The sequence below is a fragment of the Cupressus sempervirens genome, chromosome 11 (genome assembly GCF_028749045.1).
Source record: "Cupressus sempervirens isolate cs-2001-9-10 chromosome 11, ASM2874904v1, whole genome shotgun sequence".
Taxonomy (NCBI): Eukaryota; Viridiplantae; Streptophyta; class Pinopsida; order Cupressales; family Cupressaceae; genus Cupressus; species Cupressus sempervirens.
In genome coordinates, this window is record NC_143128.1 from 430,910,924 (window position 1) to 430,923,982 (window position 13,059).

At 35.5% G+C, this 13,059-nt stretch overlaps 1 protein-coding gene across 2 annotated transcripts in view; it reads right to left on the reverse strand.

The window, feature by feature from the left end:
* Positions 1–332: 332 nt before the first annotated feature.
* Positions 333–13,059, reverse strand: part of LOC149530272 (protein OBERON 3-like) — a 53,593-nt gene continuing 40,866 nt past the window's right edge. Inside the window, exons 2-3 of one of the 2 annotated variants that reach the window (XR_016358308.1) lie at positions 486–1,240; positions 333–384 (exon numbers count right to left, since the gene is read on the reverse strand). Coding sequence is in view for 1 of the 2 variants with exons in the window: in XM_089807912.1 (XP_089664038.1) it covers positions 669–1,240 (572 nt within the window). In the remaining variant the exon portion in view is untranslated. Of the gene's footprint in view, positions 1,241–13,059 lie in introns of both variants that reach the window. The other variant, XM_089807912.1, reaches the window with a different exon arrangement.

The window sequence follows — 13,059 nt, forward strand, 5'->3', positions numbered from 1 at the left end:
GTTTGCAATTTCATCCCCGTGTTTGTTCGTGCCTATTCTATTTTCTTAATTAACTAATGCAATGCATAGTCTGCTTTTCAATTTAACTAACACGGTGCATATTCTGCTTCCTACATTAATTAATAATATGTTAAAGATGATCACGAGGACATAACCCCCACACCAAGGTTAAGTAGCACTGTTCTAACCCTCAATATATGCACGGCTGAAACGTGATAAATATGATAAAACAGGAATAGAGAAGTCCAGCTAACCAATAGAATGCAAACAATGTAGATGTCGGCCCATTGGAACCGGTACATGCCTCAGTAAGGTTGAGCTGCTCGCTAATATTATAATACATATTGAAAATAGCCTGTAGAATATTTATTCATCACGTAGATCCTGCATGACACCAAGAAAGGCCAAAATACAAGTTTAAATTGCTCCAACATATGGATTTTAACTGCTTACTGAGAAGTCTGAGTATATATTTTCTCACTTACAATTTTATACAAAGATGCAGTAATTCAAGAATCGTCAATTTGATTAGGCAACAAATAATGTTCTACTCCATCTTCGGCACTGGAATTGACTTGCAGGGAATTGGCTAGTACACAGTCAATCAAATAGAGCGGTTGAAGATATATAATCATACAACAAAACAAATTATAAAGGTTATGTCAGGACTACAAACACTGACGCCGTGTTGTCTCCATTTTTATCAGTAATTCTTTGATGTCTGATTCCATCCTTATTTTCATGGTATAATAGTTGCGATGAGCAATTTCTAGGTTGTGCAGCTCTTGAAGCTTTACTCTCCTCCTCTCCTCAGTTTCAGTCAGACATAGTTTTGCAATTTTGCCTGAATATTCTTCCTCTATCTTATTGCTTTTCACAAGTGCAATTCGTTGAAGTCCTTGTGCTTCTCTGCGGGCATCATCTGCACGACTTTGAAACATCTGTGCCTCAGCTTGTTTGATTCGAACAATGCTATCCAGATCATCTATTTCGGCTTTATTCCTCACCATGTCAAAGTGTGATCCTCCACTGTCAAGCTTCTTTCCTATATGATCTCGATCACTTGTTTCACAAGCTTCTAGAATCTTACTGGTTGCCTTTTCACTTGATCTAGGGTTTACGTTATATATGGCTTCTCGAACTGCAATAGTAAATTGATTGTGTGGACCACCTCTTTCACTTGGTAGAACAGGCTCCTTTGAAGTAACAAAAGCCGTTTCAGAGAACTTGGAATCACATTCTGCATGAATGAAAAGAAATTCAATATAAGATCTGCATTATGAATATGTGTGTGCTGTACACTCAGCATCAACAAAACTAAAGCTAATCAAGCTGAAAAATAAATGTAAGAACATTTACTTAATATAACATTGTATAATTCCAATTAATTTTGTTCCTCAAACTTTTTTGTTATTACACTTATCATGCGCTGAATTTTATGTTAGAAGATCACTTGACCCCTAGTTATATTTGTTGTCTTAGTAAGTCTTCAAACAGTCCGTTAACATGTGAAGAGTTGACTAGAATGCCATTGCATGAGTGTGCCAAGGAGTGCAATGATGATAATGGAAGGAGGATTGAAGTTGATCAAGATGAAAAATAAATGTATGAATATTTACTTAATATAATATGGTATTTTTCCAATTAATATAATGCCTACTGCTTTGTTCGTGCTAGACTTATGCACTGTATTTTATGTTACAAGATCACTTGATTCCTAGTCATATTTGTTGTCTTTGTAAGTCTTTAAACATTGAAAACATCTGAAGAGTTGGCTAGAATGGCATTGCATGAGAGTGTCAAGGAGGACAACGACGATAATGGAAGGAGTATTGAAGTTTCAATATTCTTGGACCACTGATGCACAAGCATCTATGTTAAGACAATTTGATTTTGCCTGCTGGAAATCATTCTTGTATTCTTGTGCAAACAACAGCAGATGGGAACCCATTTTACAGAATCGTAAGAAAAGAGAATGTTTTTGAGATATTTTTATGATGGCCATGTTAAAAGGATCACTTAATGGCTTTGCAGCTGTGATACATGAAAAAGCTACAACTCATGGAGGCAGTAAAACTGTCATTAGCGTTCAGATTTACAAGGAATATTTGTTATTTCATATCATTTTCAAGATGAATCCACAGGGTCTTTTAAATTCTTGCCAAAACATCAGGTTGAAAAGGAATGTGTACCCTTGCGCCATGAGATTACCTCACTAAGACTAAACTTAGACGTGCGAACTCTGACACATCATTTTTCACATGAAGAGTATCCAAGGATGCAATCTGATCTATATGATTGTGATGACACTCTGGCCAAATGCTGTTGAAGTCCACCTTGTGGACTAGAAAAGAAATACCAATGCAGAATCAGACTAAGATTCAGCCAGGAAGACTTCACATCATCAGCAACACTGTCTGGAGTTAATGCTAGGCAGAACATCAATAAAAAATGCAATGTTTAATGCCTAGCAGATCATTAATCAACACAAGTCATAGTAGTGATCATGTTATGTGTCATAGTAGCAGTCAGCTATGTCTCATCCATCACCAACCCTGCATATGGGCCAATTTGTGGAAATTTTGGACAAGTCAATTCCAGAGACGACCATGTGTTGCATTGTGCTTGGACACACTTAAATTTTTCAAATTCAACACGTAGCTTAGTTCATCTATCTGCAGTTCAATAGCTTGGTTTCAGCTCAAAACATGAGATATTGTTTTCAATGCATCTTCACACTAGAAGGCAAACCCACAAAGAGAAGTATTTATCTAAGAGATAGTGTATTTGACAGCCGTAGGAACTGGGATTCTCAGTAAAGGGCCTTTTTTGAGGCTTTACCTACTGAAATTGAAGGAGCAAAGTTGGTTAAAATAGGGGAACTTGTCAGAGAGTTAATGTGTACAGATTGCAAGAATGGACCAAAGTGTCCAATGGTCAAGCTAGATGTAGTGCAGTTGCATGTTGTAATTGGAATTTTAAACTAGGAAGTGGAAAATTTTACAGTTGACATCTTTCTACAAAAGATATTTAGATGTATTTTCTATTAAATGACCAAAATCGATTGCTGTTCTTTGCACTTGTTATTTAAATTTGAAATGTTTTGTTGTGCCCTTAAATGAGTTTAAACGAGTCAGTTGTACAGTCCAACCCAATCCAACTAATCATGCAGCTACCAGAATCCGTGCATAATTTAAACTTTCTCCCAGTTTTCCAGCTCAAGCTTTAAGAGAATTACAACACAATTACAACAGTTATCAGACTAGGATCAAAGCAGCAGCAATGACACTCTCTTGTCCTTGTGGATCAACACCATTGGTGACTCCTCCAGCCATTGCAAGGGGAAAAAATATAAACTCTGAAATAGCCTCTTGGTAGGGGAAGCAATTAAAAATCCCACTAGAAGAAATGAAAGAAATTACAGTAAAAGACAAGACTGCATTCCCTGCCAGAGCCCCATGCTTTCGAGACGGGGACATTTCCAAAACCATGTCAGAAATTTTATTCTTTCCCATACAAACACAAAATGATTCCCTTTATGAGAAAGCCATCAGCACGGCTCAGAAAATAATTCCTCTAGGATGCCAATACAAGTAAGCCAATAATACAGATGTGTTTCTTTCTTTAATTCACCATGATGCCAACTTGCAACCAACCAGGTCAAGTTATATATAGTTTGTATAAACCGCAACCTTACCCCTTTACTTCTGCATCGGTCATACTAACAGGATTAATCGCCTTTCACTAGATATAAAGTCGCATGTCAGAAGAAGAGCATTGTGTTCCATTTAATTTCAACCTAGCGTTCATAGTAATGTCTATTTGATTGTTCTTAGGGGAAAAATCATTAAGACTTTAGACGAGATGATTCTTCCTTAAACATGGATATCACCTGCATGGCAGGGCATGACAGTCTGCCGTTACTAAGTTTTCTTTTCCTTGACCGATAAGCTCATTTATAATCCATCTTGCACTGTGTTACTCCGATATCATCATAAATTGTAGATTTGATTTAGACCTATATGTTTCCACTTATAATTTGAATGTGAGTTATAACTAGTGTTTTTTCTTACTTCCCACAGACAAGGGTCAGGGCCACCTTGCAATAATGCCAATCGCATTTGCAGGAACTGTTCATGGACATATCCTTGTGTTATTTTAGCATACATTAAGATCAGATTTATCAATTATCAGCATGACAGAGATCTGAGGTCTTTAGTACCATTTTATTTTCTACAATGAATTTGAATCTTTTTGGTCCATCTTTGTTATTCTTTATTAGTTACACATCATTCATAGAATAACTTTGATGATATGAAATAGAGATATGCTCCATGAACCATAAGTGTTTGTGGGATAATTATGTGCAAGTCAATAAGAGATTTTATGATAATTGATGAGATGACTAAATCATTTAGAGAACATAAGAGATGTTTGGTCTAATTTCATGTCAATATTCTAGATGTAACTAAATTTGGAGACTGAGATGCCTAGCAATGAAGAAGAGTTCCACATTGAATTAGGAATCTTGTGATATGAGCACGGAAGTGCCCCATAACGTCTCGGTATGCATGATGCTCTATATAGCACAAATTTCAAACTATGTATTTGAAAGTCTTGCGCTGGAAATTTATCATGATATGTTACTGTTCCTCACATGACTTTATGGTTGTTGACCTATGGCTTTAGTGTCTTGCCATTGTATGACCAAAATTTATTGTATATGGTTCAATATGTTTACATTCCATTTTATAGGCAATGTTTATACTCATCGAGTTCATACTTCATCACTCTGTACAAATAATTCCTATCATACATCATCAGTGTGTTCGACAATCTTTATGTCACTTTTACTAATGTCTTTTCAATCATATTTCAGGATAGAATTGAATGATAGTCTAAAATATGCATCCTCCCCCTTTGAATGCAAGAATATAACTCTTCAAACACTTATAAGTACTCCAGTGAAATACAGGGATGTGTTTTCCCTAGCCTCGAGCCCTGCAATTCCAAGATGAAGACCACTCCAAGACTTGGCGATGAGGATGGGCCATCCACCTGCTGTCCCAGCACTGGGACATCCGGAGACAACAGAAATGACCAAAAGTCTCTAGGATGTCTCAGGGATGCCCAGGAGTCCCTCCGTGTCTTGAGGACTTCAAGAAGTCTCTTCTCCAAATGTGTGTTTTTTTATATTTGCAAGTAAATCATACATACATGGCTGATTGGAGAACAATTTCAAATCATTTGCAAACCTAATATGGGCAATTTATGAGGGTACATAGCTGCTATTGCATAGATTATGGCTGATTATGCTAGCCACCCTAAATAAGAATCAGAACTGAGGTTTCTATGTTGGTGTTTCCATGTTTGCAATTAATGTGGTGCTACTGTTATATTTATCCAGCAATTCATTATCCAATTCTATTTTCATAAATGGTTAGTTTCAATGTCTAAGGGTTTCATATAATCAGTAACAAATGGCAGTATCACAGTCCATAACATCAGTCATACTCAGCAGTAATATTTGACATATTTGCGCATACAATTCATATCCCAGTATTTAGTCTTTGCAATTTTGCTATTTTACTAGTTTTACGAAGTTTCATTTGAAATGTAACTCTTGTACATCTTTACATAACTAGTTTTTCTAGTACTATACGTATTTCAGCACCCCCTCTCCTCCACACCTTGCCATCCCTAAACTTGAGACCTTTGTCCCCCCATCCAGTCAATCCCCCGTCCCTAAGGGCCAATGGAACACTAAAGTACTCCTAAAGGCTAAAACACTCATGGAATAAAGTTGTTTAGAGACGTGCATCAAGCATGAAGCATATACATTAGGAAGCTGCACACACTTATGAAGTAACCATGTTGGAAACATATTAGACATGAATCAAATGCATAAAGCACAATATATTCACCAGAATATACATAAGGCATGAATCATACACAAAAATACACACAAAGCATGAAGTAAGCACGTGAATGCACATAAGGCATGAATCATGCACGCAAATGCATGTAAGGTTGGGATCGTACACTTGAGCATGAATCACACATCTGAATACATGTAAGGCGTGAATCGTACATATGAATCATAGACATGATACATATGAAGTGTACACACAAATACACTTGAGGCATGAACACACACATGGGTCCAAGCAGCGCATTAAACATCTATTGAGTCAGGAAATATACATCTAAATACACATAGCACATAAAGCGTGAAGCATACACATAAATTTCCTTAAGTTGTGGAGCACACATGTGAAAATATGCAGTGATGAGGCAAAGTGTTGCTTATTTTTTTAGAAGTTGCTAGCAAATTAGCCAGGTTTAGTCATATCTTAGGTCTCTAGTCAAGTATTCCATATTTTTGCACAACCTGTGATATTCATCTAAATGTCCATAAGACCGAGAAAATCAAGGAGGAAGTGGTCGCTTTATTTCTAGATCATGCTGATTGAGTCATTTATGCTTTGTAACAAGGGCTGCGTGCAGCACTAGTCCCTGCCTTTGGCGGGCTCGGTGAGAGGTTTGCTAGTCGGACAGTGTGAATGGGTGAAAGGAACATAGAGTATTACAAGTGGGCAAGACTAATAGCAGGTGTAACTGGTTCAATTACTGGATGTAGTGGATGTCAATGCAAGTGCAGTTTGTGAGCATAACCCATGCATATACAGTAGTGCAATTAATTCTATGCACCATATCTTAATGAATAAGATTGCTTCAGGCCAGACATCTAATAATTGCACAAAAGCATTGTAACTCTGCAGTCATATGCTTGGAACTATAAAACTTGATTGCTAAAGCCAAAATCAAATAAGCTGATCAAAAGTTAAACAGGCCACCTTCCCTTACGCATATAACAATCCTCACGAAGATTTACAAAAATCAAATCACAAATATAGACTAAAATCAAACAAAATTATAAGTCAGATGTTAAGATGTAATTCTAGAAAACAAGAATCAGTGCATTCTGGCTTGAAATTGCATATAAAGTACAAGAGTTTGATAGCTGTGGCTTCTTTCTAAAATCATCTTTGTATTAGGTTGAGCAATCCAGTTGGATAAAGTTATAATTTCTTTTTACAGAACTCCATCAGAAAATTCCTACTAGTCGTTCATGTTCTGCGATTCCAAACTTTGAACATGTTGAAGTTGCACCCACAAACAAAAGTTGTAGAGCCACCTCATGACAATTCATTAACGTCCTATTCCAGAAAGAACGAATGCATATCTAAGCATATTCCTGATCAAAACATGATTACTGCAATGTAAACCCTCCATGTTTATCAAATGTTGCTATTCCAATCTTTCTGCTCAGAGATGTAAAAATTACTGTCTAAGAAAGTAATCTCCCGTGCTTTTTTCATTCTTAGCCCATCCTCTGCGTCCAGAAGATACAACATCATAACAAAATCTGCCATCTCCAAGCCCCAGCCGTGGAATACCAGAGAAATCTGATTTGTCTGTGAGCTGTACATCTAATTCAGAGAAATCTGATTTGTCTGTGAGCTATACATCTAATTCGGAGAAATCTGATTTGTCTGTGAGCTATACATCTAATTCAGGGTTTATATGTCTGCATTTTGTTATGCTTCTTTTTATATCTATGGGATTCAGACTGTTTTGTTTCAGTGTTTCTGAAAATTTAAGCTATCAGAAACAGTTTCCAACTCTTATAGTATGAGCACCAGAATAAATTCTAATATGTTGTTTGGTTAATTTCAATTTATTTGTCAAATATCTTTAATATTTTTCGAGTAGGATTTTTCAAATCGATTCATTATGTTTTTTCTTCAACCATTATTAATTTTGCATTGTTTACATCAATTAATTTGAAGTGGATTTTTGGGGCAAGATTACACAAGCACCTTGACTGACCTGTAAAATTTTATGCTCTTCCATGGAAGATCATTGTTAAATGTTTCTCCTTTCAGCCAATCAGAATTCTTTTTTGGTTGTGCATATGTTTTATTATGGTTTCTTAAGACAAATTATGATTTTTGGTAAAGAACAGGTAATTTTTAGTGCCATGACTATTTGACACCATTGAAACCTTTAAGAAACCTAGAAGCCGAAATCTTTGCAAGCTCATTTTGTAGATCCAGACCTAAAATCCTTCTAGGCAATATTACAACACCATGTACAAGTACCGATCGATTTCTCAATGGGTATCAGATATGCATCTATATGGAGATCAGAAGAGAGAATGAAAATAACAAGGAGCAATGAAATAATTTAAACAAATGCCTACTCTGGAAAACATTCTGTTAGTGTTATGAGGTGAAATGGGCACAGATAGTTCGTTAGAAATGCATACCTGATGACTAGCCACTTGTAGGCGAAGAAATTTTGTGCAGGGTTAAAGTCAAGCCAACAATGATAAAGAAACCTCACTATGAAAATGTAATCCAAGAAAACAAGGAGAAGCCACGGTAGAAAGGTTGCCCGGGAATGTCAGTGACCCATGCAAGAGACACATGTACGCTGCAGAAGAACAGATGTAATGCATGCAGCTTTTATGTTGATTTCTAAGTCAAGAAAATTAAAAAACTACGGGGAAAATCGTCCCCAGCCAATAGAAATGGAGGGAAATTCAATGGAAGAATAATGAAAAATGGAAATGCACCTACACAGATGATTTTAATAGGATTGTTTTAAGATTTTCTACGACTCCTGAGGCAGCCATTAATTGAAAAGTGCAGTGAAAACATTAGTCCCCGCCTATAGGCGGCAGGGACTAATAACTATGCCCCTACCTCTTGGTGTATGTCCCCTATTGGGACCTCCATTAATTTATTTAGATTTCCCCAATGCAGATTAGTTCCCTGTATTTTCTTTCCTATTTTTCCATATTTCTGAATGAGACTTTCTCAACAATAATATTCTATATATATAGTTTTCTTCTATAAAGTCATGTATTTTCATAATTAATAATTATATTAATAATATATATTATATTATAACGTATATTAGTTTAATAATATATCAATCATATCAAATATATTTCTTATTATTAATAATATTATATATAAGGCATAATATATCCACTTATATATTATGATTATTAATTTAATTATTATGTTTTATCATTCAATATAATAATATTTAATTCTCAATATTTTGACATATTAACCATTATTAATATTATATTATTATTATTTTATTTACTTATTTATACTCTATTTTGACAGGGATAGCACAGTCCTCCCCTCAAATTTTGCTTGTCCTCAAGCAAGATCCTAAATTCTCTCATAGTGCCAATATACAAAGCATATAACCGAATGCATGAAAACACGAAGCATACACAAGGTAAACATGTACAGTATGAAAACACGAAGTAGACATATGAATGTATGAAGATACGATGTAGACACATAATACATGCATTCTTGATTAATGTCTTAATATTTACTTGAGTCATGATTTACAAAATTTCCTTCTTCGCCAAAATCCTGCAACCTCAAGTGATCATTAGCATATACATTTATGTAAAAGTTTTAAAGAAAATGTGAGTCATGATAAATTACTCCAAGCCAAAATCCCATACCAAGTCCAAGAGCAAAACTTTGGCCCCCTCGGCTTCGCTGGCAGTGTTTGCACATCCACACAAGGTAGCCTACTTATTGGAATGTTTGTTTGGTTTGGTTCTTGTTATCATTCTTAGTCAAGAAGAATATTTATGATGTCAACAGATTGCTTAGGCACCAAACTCAATGGTCTCTACAAGGTTTATATGGATCCAAACCCTTAATCCCATCTTGGACGTGTTCTCACGGCATCTTTGGAACATTGATCCTTACCCATCTTGAAACAACCGATTGGTTGGATTTACACTAACCTCTCCTGAATACACCTTTGTTCTCTCTCTCTTGAGGCTATCCTTATAAGTTAGTAATAAACTATATATGAGTTGAAAAATTCCATGCTATTTTGGTTATCTCTGGTCTAGAAGGAACGTTAAGATGCAATAAGTCACTTTGACACCAGACTCAATGGTCTCCCTCAAAATTTCTGTGGATCCAAACCCTTAATCCCATATTGGACATGTCCTCAAGGCATCTATAAGACGTTGATCTTTACCCATCTAGGAATAATCCGTTGGCTGGATTTATACAAGCCTTTCCCATACCCTTATTTATTTCTTCTAGTTCGAATTTTAATGATCTGAACATGGTGTTATTGAATTAAATTGATACGGTAGATACTTACCTCAGGGATATGTATAAGTCTATTCTATTTACAGAATATCTACTGTACTGGCGGGTTACCACTTGATGATGTTCTGTGTGATTTTGTGTGTTATGTCCCTAGACTCGATAGTGTGATATATCAAGATAATGCTCTTAATGTTGAATTGTAACCAGATAAATTGGCACTCAATGATTATCTAATTGAAATTGTAATGTCAGCATATGTATTCTTTTAGGGATTGAAAGAAATTTTCATGCTTGAGAGATTTCTTCCTTTCCACCCTTTATTTGATACTAATGTATATATTTAATGTGACTTGGAATATGTATAGTAACAAGTCTTGGTGTGATGAATATTAATGCAAATGTTGGGTAGTTATGCAAAAATAGTATTGTCAATAGTTCTAGTTTGATTCTTAAGTATATCTCTAGTGCAGCAAAGATCGATCTGAATATTCATATAGGGAGCTCAAATGTTTGCTACCAATCCGAATATGACAGTGGTTGATGGTACAACTATTGATTTTCTCTTATAATGATTGTACTGATATAGGGCCCCAGCCCAGATATAGGAGGTTGTATAGATATATGATAGCAGCCTATCTCTACTCTAGACAATCTTAAGGTTGGGTGACATAACTATAATATATTGATCCAAAATAGGATTTATATTATCTTTAAAATATATAAGAATCATTATTTCTCACATCTCTCCTTTATGTAACGATGTATTTGTTGTTGGCAGGTCTGGAAGACATTGAAGTATTTTATACTAACTTATTTGATAAGTACCTTGTTAAGTGTCAATGATCTCATGATAACTTGATACTGTAAGGTATATGGAGTAATATGATAAAAATGAGTTATTGATTTCCCTAAATCTGAAGGACTTATTGAGCAATGGTATAAATGTCGATATGATAATTTTCGATTGCGTATTGATTGACGACAATATACTACTTGCAGGACATATATCAAATGTGATTTGATGATTGTCCTTGTAAATTTTACTCGTTGGGGGCTTTGAGTCATTGATGTTAGAGTCTCTAGATGCCAAAATTGAAATAAAAGTTCCCTCCATGAGTGATACAGGTTTCCTCCATGTGTAATCATCTCAAAGAAACTACTATTGCAGCACCAGATTTATGATAGATGTTTCTGTGCTTTTTGCTATCGTGCTTGATAGAATTAAGGAATTATTTTTCAGACTGTTAGTAATTCCTGGATATTCCTCGATATCTGAATGTTTCACTTTTAATGTCCACCTGGACCACACAATTGAATTTGATTTTTCTCCATGGGATCACTTCTCCTTATTACTTGTGCTTGGACTTCTTATTTCATTCACTAAGATTGATTGTCGAAGACCCTTGTTTTCTGATGTCTTATTGCCTTAGTTACCCAGTTGTGCCCCTGGCCCTTCAAACCAGTCCTCGGTTCTGGTCCTTGTTCTCATTTGGTTTCCATTTAAGTTTGAACATAGGTAGGCTGATTCCTTCAGACCAAACCTAGGTTGAGCCATAGTCAAACCAAGCCAAATCCAGGCAAACCAAATCCAAACCAGGTACAATTCCACTGAGAAACATTCTATAATTTAATAGTGCAGAAAATTATTATTACAGAATTTGAATAAACATCTTTAATATTACAAAACAAAATTTGCTGAAGTTCAGATATTTGCTACATCAATTTAAACTAGCACTCAAGATATCTTTCAATGAAATTTTTATATCCAATTGCTGATAATGACCTGTCTGCTTAATTGGAAGCTCTGTATTGTGATAAATCATATTTTAAACATTAAACATCTTCAATAGGTGAAGGGATTTGCAAGCTACTTATACAACATTTTTCAAGTAGGATGTTAATTACAAACTAACAAGCTCTCTGTACAATGAAAAAGTAATAAGCATTTGACAACATAGAAAGCAGGAATGTCATTAGTGCAATTGATCTCATTGACATTGGTACTGTTTGTGAATTGACTAATGTCTTTGATGATGAGAAGTAGAAGATGATTTAGATAATCCATTAGATGATTAAAAATTTAAAACTTAGTATAAAGTTCTAATTGTTGAAAAGCAAAATAATGATACTTTGACTCAATATTATTTAATATTTTGGTGTTGTTAATTGATATGATGTTTTTGATTAGATAAACAGGTTTTGCAGGGAACCTGAAACCCAATAGTTAATACAAAGAAAGGCTGATAATAAGCGTGAAAGCCCAGCCAAAAAAGTTTAAGTTCAAAAGCTGATAATAAGCATTAAGCCCAACCAAAGGAAAGAGTTCTGAGAAAAGACCAAGAAAAAAAGACAAGCAAAGCCACGGCCTAAAGCCAGAACAAAAAGCCAAAAGACAACGATAAACAAAAGAACAGGCAAGAGTTATTCCTCGTTCTTTCGCTCCAGTTCTTGCATAACCTGAGCAGCCTCAAAGGCTAGTTGATTCTCCTCCGCTTCCATCTGTTGCGCCCTTTGGTTCCCCTCGTCCTGATCAAGAATGGTGTTGTCCTTTACAGAGTCATCCTCCATTCTAGCCTCATCCCTGTCTTTTCCATCCTCTTCTTCGTGCATTTCTCTGTCTCTGATCTAGCCCATAAGAGAGATGATATTGTTGTTAATGGAGTTTAACAAGGAGAACATCTGATTCGCAAGGTTGTGATTGTAGTTTTCCAGGTTGTGTATCCTTTTTTCTGCCAGACTGAGCCTGTCAGCCAAATCCGTCCTACTGTTGGCATCCATCCCTTTCCTTGTTGCCTCAATATGTTTCCCCTGATCTTTGACCTCCTCGAGGTCGTGGAAAAGCCATTTGATTGATCTAAAATTATCAATCATACTATTACGAGCATTA